This window comes from Bos javanicus, chromosome 1 (assembly GCF_032452875.1).
Source record: "Bos javanicus breed banteng chromosome 1, ARS-OSU_banteng_1.0, whole genome shotgun sequence".
Taxonomy (NCBI): domain Eukaryota; kingdom Metazoa; phylum Chordata; class Mammalia; order Artiodactyla; family Bovidae; genus Bos; species Bos javanicus.
The window spans coordinates 117195963-117209281 of NC_083868.1; the positions used below are offsets into that span (position 1 = coordinate 117195963).

At 42.7% G+C, this 13319-nt stretch overlaps 1 protein-coding gene across 1 annotated transcript in view; it reads left to right on the forward strand.

Moving 5' to 3' along the window:
• MINDY4B (MINDY family member 4B) overlaps positions 1-9651 on the forward strand; it is a 42479-nt gene extending 32828 nt beyond the window's left edge. The window contains exons 11-12 of the mRNA XM_061418904.1: positions 6676-6856; positions 9150-9651. Of these exons, the coding sequence (XP_061274888.1) occupies positions 6676-6856; positions 9150-9292 (324 nt within the window). The 3' untranslated portion in view covers positions 9293-9651. The remainder of the gene's footprint in view (positions 1-6675; positions 6857-9149) is intronic.
• The last annotated feature ends 3668 nt before the right edge of the window (positions 9652-13319 follow it).

Genomic DNA, 13319 nt, shown 5'->3' on the forward strand with positions numbered 1-13319 from the left:
AGTCAGTGTTCTCTCCCCAGGGAGATGCCTATGAATCCTGCCCTCAGTGAAAATTGCCTGAAATTGTACACTAATGGCTTGAAACCCAGAGGATGTTTATTATGTTGTCTCTGACATGCACTTGAAGTTTGGTTTCAGAACAAATGTATTAAAGAGCAAATACAGGCTGGCAGGTAGTTTTACTTGAACTGCTGAGATATATGACTCTGTTAGGCATCTACATACATACATATAAAGTTTATTTAACCTGAAGATGCTTTTTTATTCTTTCTATAGCAGCTCATTATATTCTGGGAAAAAAGCAATCTATAACTCACCAAATAGTATCAAAATAATTTTTGTAGATAATGATTTTATATCTATAAGAATTTTATATTTTCCCATCACTTCCGAAGCTGGCAATTAAAGTATTTTTTAAAGCTCAATCACTCCTGAAGACGGTATTTTTTAAAGCTCATTTAGTCATTATAGTCTAACAGCCACTTGTGCAGAGCACATACTGTGTGCTGGGCTCTCTCCAAGTCACTGGTAATGATATCTTCTTTCATTTAACCCTCATTTCCACTCAGAGTTACAATCAGTGTTAGTTCAAGTACAGGGGCTGTTGTGTGATCATTCATTCTATTTCTTTTTATTGGGAGTATAGTTGCTTTACAGTGTTGTACAATGAAGTGAAACAGCCATATATGTACATATTTCCCCTCCCCCTTGACCTTTCCTCCCCTGCCCCCATCCCACCCCTCTAGGTCATCGCAGAGGGCTGAGCTCCCTGAACTACACAGTAGCTTCCCACTAGCTGTTTGTTTCAGAGATGAGACATCCCAGACTGAGAAAGTGTAAGAAGGCCACCAACTAAGGAGGTGTCAGGGCCAGGATTCTGAGCCCAGATCTATATGTGTTCCAAGGCACTTTCAGCCCACTGCCTGTCATGATCATCTCTACTTGTTTCTGATAAAGTGGTAAATACAAAACATTTGTTCTGGGTAAGATATCTTTCAGAGGTGTTTCTGTAATCAATCACATCAACATATTGACATAGACATGTATATTTGTATTATATAAGATCTATTACAGATCCTGCCCTCAATCTCCTCAGCATCAGGGTCTTTTCCAATGAGTCAGCTCTCTGCATCAGGTGGCCAAAGTAAAGACCAGGGACAGGAGGAGAAGGGGGGGACAGAGGATGAGATGGTTGGATGGCATCATTGACTCAATGGACATGAGTTTGAGAAAACTCTGGGAGATCGTGAAGGACAGGGAAGTCTGGCATGCTGCAGTCCATGGGGTCGCAAAGAGTCGGACACGACTAAGTGACCAAACAACAAATTACAGATCCTCTAATGCTGAACTGCAAATGGTTAGATAATGGCAAAATCATGGCTCGGTCTTACAATGCATGGTGGTTGTACTCAATATCTAAAACTTTATCCACTGACTACTAGGTTAAAGCAGTGGTGAGTGTGAGTTGATTGTGATCCGCAAGTACTGGTGGCACACACCCTTTCAAGTATCTGTGTGTTTGGCGGACTGTGTCTGTCACTATATGCTAGGAGGACAAGCTCAGTGGTGCTCAGAGATGTGCTAACCAGAAGACTCATCTGATGGCAGTGCATACAGATATCTAATATTTCATAACCTTCAATCATAAGACTTCTTGCAGCACAGCTGTTTGCTCAAAAAAGAACCAGATGTGGTTCGAGGGCAGTGCTTTAAGCATCACTGGATTGAGGACCTCACAGTCACTCCCTTCCCTTTCTGCTCTGAGGCATGGTGACTCTGCACATGGATATGCCAAATGCATATAGGTATTGGTGCTAAGTGGTAAGAACCCGCCTGCTAATGCAGGAGACATAAGAGACGCAGGTTCAATCCCTGGGTCGGGAAGATCCTCTGAAGAAGGGCATGGCAACCCACTCCAGTATTCTTGTCTGGAGAATCCCATGGACAGAGGAGCATGGTGGGCTAAAGTCCACATGGTCAGAAAGAGTCGGATATGACTGAAGTGACTTAGCTCGCACATAAGCATTTTTTGGGGTATTTAGGGACTCCTGCCTCGAGTCCCTGCCTCGGGTGGGCGTTCTAAATTGGAAGATTATATGTAAGCATTGGTAAGAGAAACCTAATATAAGAAGTTTTCTGAGTTCAAAAGAAAATCAATGTGCTGCTTGGCAGAACCTGCTGTCGCTGTGAAACCCCCTCATCCGCCACTGCATCTGTCTTCCCTAAGTGAATCTCTTCTAACTCAGTGATAAAATTGCAGAGATTGCAAAAACGCACATCTTTCAGTCCCAATGTCACAGCCCAGTAGGTGAGATTAAAAAAAAAAAACAAAAAAAGGAGCTCTCATTAGATGACATGCAAGCCCCCCAGAACCCACCAGACTGACAGTTCCTGCAGCACACAGCCAGCTCCCCGCAAGAAGAGGCACTGTTTTGAAGCCTCCCATCACTTTTCTATTTGAAGATACAGGTTTGAGTGTGTGGTTCCAATACCTAAGTGAGAACATAAAGTAGTTTGAGTCTAACACCATCTGGAAAACCTCAGGAGGTTCACATTATCTTCGCACCTGCCACCGAGAAGAAAAATCAACTCTGATTTTTAGAAGGAACGGAAGCCATTTAGGTCTTGCTGGAATTATTCCCCCGACAACCCTGGCAGAGCACATCACCATCTGAGTCCTACCTTCTTCCCTCTTTACATTTTTCCCTTTAAAGAGACTGACAGGAAGAAATCCAACACTCAAAGTACCAGATGAAGCTCCACCCACTGTTATCTACCCCTGAGTCGCTGGGGTAGCGCCTGGAAAACATGACAACACCCCTGCAAACTGGCTAAGAGAAATTACATCAACTCGTGCTCCGGGTGGCAGAGATGAGAGCCAGACTGTGAAGAGCCACGCATGTGAGTTGTCACCAGGAATCAGCGAAGAAAGCACATTTCCACAACTTTCTCCCAATCAGATCGCCGGATGGGGGCCCTGGGACTTCCACATCAAGCTCCTTATGCAGAGGCGCATTCCAAGAGCCGTTGTTCTGGAGCCGGCCTATGGCTCAGTCTCAGTGCTCAGTCACTGTCAGGTCCGACTTCTTGCAACCCCATGGACTGTAGCTCGCCAGGTTCCTCTGTGTATGGGATTTTCCAGGCTCCTCTTCCCTGACTCAAGGATCGAATCAGGTCTCCTGCATTGGCAGGCGGATTCTTTACCACTTAAGCCACCACACGGACAGATGGATCCTCACTCTCTGGTGCTTAGAATTTGTCCCTTCTTCCTATCTTTGTAACTTTACCTTCAATGACACCTGCTATGGAAGGTTTGATTGCCGCATGGAAGGCTGAACTGACTGGGCTTATTACACAATGAGTGAATTTAAGGAGAAAGGTATTTTATTTATAGCACCACTCTATCACAATTTAATTTCCTTTTTACCATGGCAACATGAGGCAACATGCACAAATTCTGCATTGATGACATCTCACCAGTAAAACATACTTAGAATTCTCTTTCATGGGGAGGTTAGCTGATAAATTGTGTCTATCCCAAAGCAATACAAATTCTTAACTGAAGATGCCAGTCAAACAGATTCCATGGTGCACTGAGGAAAGGGCTTTGATATTTGACTGGGTTCAGTTGGGAGGTACTCAGTTTTGGTTCTGCAGAACTCCCTTTAAACCAAGCATGTTCTAAGCTGTAACCTGAGGCTCACCTCTTGGAGTTAAAACCTAAAGTGCTGTGACAGACATATTTCTCTTGACCAGAATCTCTCAGGGCAAGTGGGACTCTGCCTACTCAGTGTAGGGTCTCTGAATGGTCACTTTGAGTGCTGGAGATTGCTATATTTATGACTCCTTCGTTTTCCTCCTACTTTAATAAGATCATGAGTAGCTTTGAGTTCAGGAGAGAAAACTGTTGCATTGTTGCATAAAATCACAACAGTGCAGTGGCCACACCTTACAGAGTATGAATCTGAGCTCCAGTTGAATTTTGCCAACGTCACAAAGATTTTGTGAAACAATATCATGTATGTCTACAGTCAATTACATCCACCCACACATCATTTACAGGAACTTTCACTGATTTAAAATCAGCCAGAATATGCATCTGGAGTTAAAATGCAGTGGCACTTTATTACAAACAGCCCTCAGTTTCCTAATTAGTTTATCCATATTTTCAAACTTAATAATTCCAAGTCCTGAGGATCGTATTTTGATTATACATAACCTTAGTACTATCACAAGAAGGCCTAAGAAAGAGCTTATTTTATAACTAGTGAATGGTGACGATGTTCTTTGGAATGTAGGGGGTGGACTCTGGGATGTAAATACATGGGGTTGCTTCAATGGCACATCCTCTGTGTTTTATTTCCAATGTAGCCAGTGGGTGACTTGCCCCAAGTTTGGTGTATTATACTCATGTTATACTCAGTCCAGGGAGGGCTGGTGTTGATGTGAGCAGATGAGCATGCCCACTATGAGCATGTCCAGACTGGGGTGCTGGGCCTACACCCCTTTTTTCAACTATCAGCTAAAACCTAGGTCATTTCTTTTAAACACAGTAGTATAATTTTTCTCCAGTAGCTGAAGAGTAAAGTTTAAACACAAAAGCACCTCTGATTCACCCACAACTGAAGAATTTCAACTCTAGGAGAAAGAAGGGATTTGAATAGAATGATTGAGAAATCAAAATGTCAAGTTACTAGCCTTTAATACTTGGGTTGACAAAACACGCAGTCATTTTTTTCAAAACTGGATTTTCCACGCAACAGAATTTGTTCCTGAACACACAGTACAACTCTGAGGACCAAGAAGAAAAGAAACAGAATTGAATCCTTCTGTTATGGGAAGATATGCCACAGCTGAGGGTCCAGAGCTCTCCCTAGCATCTTGGGAAATGATGGGGGTTTCCATGTAGCTCACGTTAATCTCTTTACATGTTTTTTTTTAATGTTTTTTAAAAAACATTAATGAGTTTCAATGGCATTAAAAAAATTTGTGCTTCCCTGCCTCTTTAAACAAAATGGGAGATATCATCAAGAAAAACACTATAATCCTGATTCCCTCATGTGTTTGGACTGCAAAGAGATCAAACCAGTCAATCCCAAAGGAAATCAACCCTGAATATTCATTGGAAGAACTGATCCTGAAGCTCCAATACTTTGGCCATGCAAAGAGCTGACTCATTGGAAAAGACCCTGATGCTGGGAAAGATTGAGGGCAAGAGGAGAAGCCAATGACAGAGCATGATATGTTTAGGTAGTATCACTGATTCGATGGACATGAGTTTGAGCAAACTGGGAGATAGTGAAGGACAGGGAAGTCTGGCGTGCTGCAGTCCATGGGGTCGCAAAGAATTGGACATGACTTAGTGACTGAACAGCAACAACGAACCTCAGGGGTTACTGGAGTATGCAGGATCCTTTACTAGTGAGCCTTCCTGAGTGGTGCTTTGGTGAATCTAATTCACTGGCCTGAGAATTCAAGGCCTGGATTGCCTGGAAAAACCAGAAAACAAGCTGATTAAGACATTGAACTTAGGCTTCCCTGGTGACTCACTGGAAAGAATCCACCTGCCTATGCAGGAGATACAGGTTTGACCCTTGATCTAGAAAGACCCCACATGCCACAGAACAACTAAGCCCGTGCACCACAACTATTGAGCCTGTGCTCTAGAGTCCAGGGGCTGCGACCACTGAAGCTCATGTCCCCGATAGCCTCTGCTCCATGAGAAGCCACCACAAAGAGAAGACATGCATCACAACTAGACAGGAGCCCACACCTGCCGCAACTGGGGTGAAGCCCATGCAGCAACAAAAATCCAGCACAACCAAAAACAAATAATTTTTAAAAACAGTGAACTTAATATTATGCGTAATACTGAACTAGTACATTCAGCTGTAAGTACATCTTCACAATTGATCTACATATTAACACGCAGTTATGTGTACATCTGTGAGAGTGTTTGTGTGCTTTCCACTCATTTCCCAGAAGCTTTTTTCTGTATTCAAAATATCCTCTCTTTCCATATTCTAGGCTCTTTTTCCTAGGATCTAAATGGTTAGTGCTGCCAGAATGACCACCTGCTGAATGAAATACTGTCCTATCTTGGGAACAGAAATAAGTACACTAGTCAACAAAAAGACCAGTTCAAGTTCTCATATTCCATTCCTACACTTCTAATTCGGTCTACTTATTCTCCACCTCACTAACAAACCAAACTGAGATGGTTCCACCAGCTCCATAAGCCCACCCTCAAAATGTTTTAAAATAAAATCCATGAAGAGAAAAACTGGAACATCACCACCACATCATTCATAAATGCAAATTCATTTACAAGAAAGCCTTTGTTTGAAATCTTCCTCCATGCACAGTGCCCTGCCCAGCTATAAGCGCAATGCCAAGTCTCTGAGCTGCTTTAAAAAAAAATTTTTTTAAAGCCTTTATTGAATTTGTCACAATACTACTTCTGGTTTTTATGTTTTTGTTTTTTGGCTATGAGGCATGTGGGATCTTAGCTCCCCCTTACCAGGGATCAAACCCACACCCCCTGCATTGGAAGGCAAAGTCTTAACCACCGGACCACCAGAGAAGTCCCCGAGCTGCTTTTTGATCCTGGTGACATGTGTTCTCTCGTAGGCAGCCAAATCTAATGTTCATCTGCGTTCCTCTCTCCTCTTGCAGGTGGGCAGCATGCTGAAGACTCCCAAGTTACCTGTCTGGCTGTGCAACATCAACGGAAATTACAGTGTCCTGTTTAGCACAAACAGGCAGCTCTTATCAGACTGGAAAGTGGAGCGCCTCTTTGATCTGTACTTCTACAGTGGCCAGCCTGCACAGAAAAAGCCTGCGCACCTTACCATAGGTAAGCACTCCAGACCCCAGTGCTCTCAGCTTAATGTGCTCAGAGAGCCGAGGCTGTGCTGGTTTACAGCTGTGTGGATGCTTGGGCTAGCTCTGCAGGAAGATGTGGAGGCCTGATCTCTAAAATGAAACCTAGGCTTCAACGTCATGGGTCTAACCTAAGCATTGTAATCTTGGGGTTCCAACTGATGAATTCTAATCCCAAGATAGAGTATCAGATGACTGATCATCCCAGAACACAGTAACTAAACTGAGAGTGCATTTGTATTCACATCAGTTCAAAAAGCATTTTTGAGGCCTACTAAGCACCAGGCATATACCAGACACTAGGAAAGCAAGAAGGCACAGTCTTGGCAGAGGTTCCAGTGTGATCATATAAGCCATTTCATTCCAATTCCCACCATGTTTAAAAAAAAAAACAAAACACGAAGAAAAAAGATTAACCTTAAGCTGTCTTAAAACACTAGCCTTTTGGACAAGGGAATAAACATGATGAAACCAGGAGCCCGTATTTGCTACCAAGGCACCATGCATGGAGCCTTGCTGATTTGGTGTCTGACTCTTTGCCTTTAGTATCACAGGTCTGGCTTTAGGCAACTTTTCATTATTATGACTGCATCTAGAAGAGTATTTTAGTGACTGCTTTGTCTATGTAGCTCCTAATTCTTTTTCTTTAATTATGAGAAATTTATATTTGTGTGTATGTGTATACACATACATGTGCTTAGTCTCTCAGTCATGTCCAATTCTTTGCAACCTCATAGACTGTAGTCTGCCAGGCTCCTCTGTCCATGGGATTCTCCAGGCAAGAATACTGAAGTGAGTTGCCATGCCCTCCTTCAGGGCATCTTCCCAACCCAGGGATCGAACCCAGGTCTCCCTCATTGCAGGTGGATTCTTTACCATCTGAGCCACCAGGCAAGCCCAATACATACATATATATATATGTGTGCGTGTGTGTGTGTGTGTGTGTGTGTGTGTGTGTATATATATATATGACCCCAGAAAAATGTATATTATATATATACACACCCATTTCATTTAGTGGGATATTGCCAATACATTTCTTAAGATATTTATTGTTTCTACTTTTCTACTATTATTGCTTCTACTTTACTCTCTTCTTTGAGGAAAGCACTGGGATTTTTTTTTTTTTTTTTTTTTTTAGCTCACACACATAGCAAGCATTGTGTTCCAGGCACTGTGTTGAAAGCCTTACATACATTATTCCATTAAATCCTCCTAACAGTCATCTAAAGTAGACACTATGATGCTTATTTTACACAGAGGAAACTGAAGTGGCCAAAAAATGATTTCTAATGGATGAGGTTGAGAGATACTAAGTACCTTCCCAAAGGTCATCTGCGACAAACTTGGGCCTTGAACTCAGTTCTAGACCACCTCACGAGAATACTCGCACTTCACCCCCAAATGCAAATGTACTCTTAGCATTGAGAAGCTCTCTCTTTCTTATTTTTTCCTGACAACATTCAGTGATTTATTGATACATCTAACTCTATGTGTTCCATCACGGTGCGGGACCACACCATTACATGACATCAATACTGAGTTTTCAAAATCTACAACAACCCAGACTATCATGGACATGTCTTGTGTGGGGCATATGTACACACCATCCACTTGAATCCCCATCAGCTCACTCACTTCTAGGAACACAGCTTGCTGAGCCCAACTCCTGCCCACTCATCCTATTTTCCTTCCTTCCTGGCTTCTTCTGAAATGGTATACATAGTTCAGTTCAGTTCAGTCGCTCAGTCGTGTCCGACTCTTTGCAACCCCATGAATCGCAGCACGCCAGGCCTCCCTGTCCATCACCAACTCCTGGAGTTCACTCAGACTCACGTTCATCGAGTCAGTGATGCCATCCAGACATCTCATCCTCTGTCGTCCCCTTCTCCTCCTGCCCCCAATCCCTCCCAGCATCAGAGTCTTTTCCAATGAGTCAACTCTTCACATGAGGTGGCCAAAGTACTGGAGTTTCAGCTTTAGCATCATTCCTTCCAAAGAAATCCCAGGGCTGATCTCCTTCAGAATGGACTGGTTAGATCTCCTTGCAGTCCAAGGGACTCTCAAGAGTCTTCTCCAACACCACAGTTCAAAAGCATCAATTCTTCGGTGCTCAGCTTTCTTCACAGTCCAACTCTCGCATCCATACATGACCACTGGAAAAACCATAGCCTTGACTAGATGGACCTTTGTTGGCAAAGTAATGTCTCTGCTTTTCAATATACTATCAAATGCTGGGGTCTAAATGTTGGCTATTCCTTCCTCAGACACTCACTCCCATCACTGGGAAAGCGTCCAACACGAAGATGAACACAGACCAGGAAGACGGTTTTCCCCACTGGAGATGGTGATCAGAACCAAGTGGAGAGATGCCACCATCAATTGGAATGGATCTATTCCCTTTTTCTAAAGAGGAAGCCAAGATGTACAATGAAGTCTGAAGCATCAGTACTATGGGGACACAAAAGCCTAACTTGGGGAAGACCATTTTATGTTCCTTATTCAGAAACCCCACCCAAAACACTCCCATAAGCAGTATGTTTTTTCTTTTGTCTCTATGAACTCTCTGCAGTTGCTATTGGTATTTTTGGAGACACACAGAACCCTTACTTCAGGGTCTGGAAGTTGTATCCTTTATGCTCATATAAACGGGTTCCTCATTTTTATTCAAAAGAAAAACTGAAGTCTCTTTCCTTCATGTTATTTCCAAATTCCTCTCTCCTCAGTGTGATTCTCCCTGGGGATTACAGAAGGAGGGAGCTAGCTTTCATTTGGGGATGAAGTCATCAGTAATAAATCATTAGATTTTTAGTTATGGCAAGAACTCAAGCCTTCTCAAAGATTTCCTGGTATGAAGAGCATTCCTTTCCAAGGTTACATTTCAAAGTGCCCACATTAGCAAGTTCTTGTCATTAAAATAGTAAATGGGATTGAAGCGGGGGCTATTCCTGGTAGGCTGGCTATTGTAGTTGGCTGTGGGTGCAAACCATCCTGTGAGCACACAGGAGACATTCTTTCCATCAGTGCTATGATTGCTTAATTTCTTTATAAGCTGAATGTAAATAATGGGTGTGTGCTCAGTCAGGTCCAGCTCTTTGCGACCCCATGGACTGTAGGCGGCCAGGCTCCTCTATCCATGGGATTTTCCAGGCAAGATTACTGGACTGGGTTGCCATTTCCTTCTCCAGAGAATCTTCCTGACCCAAGCATCAAACCCATGTCTCCTGCATTGGCAGATGGATTCTTTACCCTGAGTCATCTGGGAAGCCCCTGGATATAAATATACAAATGGACAAACATACACGGAGAAGCCTGATTCCTAAATGAAATAAAATTATATACAAAAGTAAAATCTCTCCTTCTGTCAATGTTCAAAGGGGAAAACAATTCTTTTTAGAACTTGACCTTTCCCTGTTCTGTTGAATGCCTACACTTTTTCTGAAGAAATACACAGAGCAAGATACATATTCTTTCTAAAAGAAGCCCATGGGAACCATTTAGACCTTTCTCCTAGCCACCCCACTGGTCTACTGACTCACAGATATAGGGTTTCTTATTCACAAGCCAAACTTTAGTTTGCAAAGAACAACTTTTCTGCACCCATTGTCCAAATTAATTTGCTAAATGCATTTTCTTTTGGCCCCAAGAACAATGTTTTAACTTAAGAAGCATGTAGAAAATGAAACTTCAAGGTGAATCATAAATTATGTCAAAAGAGAAAGCCAATTTGGCTTCGATTGCTGATTTCAGTATCCTTATCATTGATGCTTCTATTTGGGATTTTAAATACATCAGACAAATGAGTGGATCCTGATAGATTCTCAGCATATTTCTTGGTCTTAGCAATATTGTGCTTTTCTTGAGGTGCAGGCCTGTTTCGGTTTTATGAACACTGACTTATTTCTAATTAAATCTCCCTTTCAGTGTGGACTACTGGAAAACTTAGAGCCTAATGAGAACCATAGCAAGTATATCGGTCAGAAAGCTCCCAGCCACAAGTAAGAGAGCTCACTAAAAGTATCTCACACAGTGAGGACATTCCTCTCTAACAAGAATGAGCCAGTTAGGGATCCACGTGACTCTCCTAGGTCAACTGTGGTTCTCCTCCAGGCCTAAGCACAGAAGTCTCAGAGCCAGGACATAATCAGAACTCTACAGAAGGAAAAGGGGCAGGATGAGTGTGGTGTAGACTGTGATGTGGCAGTGTTGCCTGGCAGTGTATTAGTCCTTACAAAAGGTGCTTTTTCAATTGGCCTCATATCTGAATCTACTTTCTATTTCTACTCTATTTTTCTTTGGATTCTTAATTGATTTATGTGTGCATGCTCAGTTTTATCCGACTCTTTAGAACTCCATGGGCTGTAGCCTGCCAGGCTCCTCTGTCCATGGGATTTTCAGGCAAGAATAGTCGAGCAGATTGCCATTTCCTCCTCAAGAGTATCCTCCTGACCCAGGGATCAAACTCGTGTCTCCTGTGTCTCCTGTACTGGCAGGCAGAATCTTTACCACTGAGTCATTGGGAAATTCATTTATAATTTATGTATTTTACCATATTTTACAAGCTGTTATATTGTCTTATTATTCCTGGAACAAACTTATTAATAAGCAAAATAATAAATATTAAGAACATGTTTTATATATAGTAGTATAATCATTTTGACACAGAAAGGTATTAATTACTTTGTATGTCAATGTTCAGTGAAATGAGTGTTTATTTCATCTTATAAATAATATTTTAATTTTTTTGGTAAGGTGGAAACATGTTTTTTTTTAAGTAGCTAGAAATTTCCTAGGACCATCAGTTCACCTTTGAACTCTCTGTGTTTTGAGATAAATGACTTTAATTGTCTTGTCAGCTTCTAAAACATGAAGCAGGAAAACGCTATTTGCTTTGTCAGATGATAATTTTTCTGAATAATTACTAAACTGAGTATCTCTTTAGTGAGACCATGTCCCTGTGGAGATGGCAAATCCTTTTGGTTTGTCCCTCAAAATTACTGTTTGTTTTTAGCAAAGATGTATGTATCATTTTGTTAAGTGTAAGTTCGCCAATGTCACAAGACCAGGTGGGACCAAGCCAGGTCCCAGGCAGGCCTGAAATTCCCTGGTCATCTCCAGGCTGTGTGCAACCTTAGTTACACCTGAGCCTAATTTTATCTATGAGTGAGTAACACAAACTATCCGCTTCATTGATCACAGCTTTGACATGGCAAAGAGACCGTGTAACTCAATGAAAGCTACGACCCATGCTTTGCAGGGCCACCCAGGACAGACGGGTCCTAGTGAAGAGTTCTGACAAACTGTAGTCCACTGGAGGAGGGAGTGGCAACCCATCCACCACTCTCACCTGGAGAACCTCACAGACAGTATGAAAAGGCAGAAAGATGTGACACTGGAAGACGAGTTCCCACAGTTCGGAAGTTGTCCAATATGCTACTGGGAAAGAGTGGAGGGCAATTACTAACAGCTCCAGAAAGAATGAAGTGACGGCCAAAGTGGGAATGATGCTCAGCTGTGGATGTGTTTGGTGGTGAAAGTAAAGTCTGATGCTGTAAAGAACAATATTGCGTAGGAACTTGGAATGTTAGGCCCATGAATCAAGGTAAATGGGACATAGTCAAGGAGGATATGGCAAGATTGAAAATCAATGTGGGAAAGATTGAAGGCAAAAGGAGAAAGGGGTGGCAGAAGACAAAATGTTTAGATGGCATCACTGACTCAATGGACATGATTCTGGGCAAACTCCAGGAGATAGTGGAGGACAGAGGAACCTGACGGGCTACAGTTCACGAGTTCTCAAAGAGTCAGACAAGACTTAGCAACTGAAAAATAGCACAGACAATGGATATACGCTGTGGACTGTTGTAATCGCCTTGTCAAGGCCTTAGAGACACAACTGTTTACTCATTCAGGGAACTTTTTAAATATCCCCCATGTACCAGGCACTCGCCTGGGTGCTAGAGAGATACAGTGAGCAACACCAGCCACAGGCCCTCTTCTCTCTGGAGGTCTTCTGAGGTGAAGGCACTCATCAAGAAACCACTGTGATGAATAGAAACTTGAAAACTGAGATAAGTGTTCAGAGGGAGAGGATTCATGGCATGCAATAGCTTGTAACAAAGGCCTGGAAGTTCAGGGAAAGACATCTCTGAGAAACAGACAATTAAACTGAGGTAGGGAGGCTAAGTGGTGAGAAGCAGGAGAGGGACAGAGGGACGAGCAGGTGCCAATCCCTGCCTCCAACGAGTTCAAGAATCAGAGAACCAGTGGGACTGCCATTTGCAGAACGCGAGGTGCAGCATGGCTGAGAAGCAGCTGGAGGGGCAGGGAAGGACACACCCTAGGCATTGTAGATGAGGAGGCATGGGCAGCCTTGGAAGGTTAAGTGGCCTGGGAAGATGTGCGTTCTGAGAAGATGTCTCTGTGGAGAGTGGAGA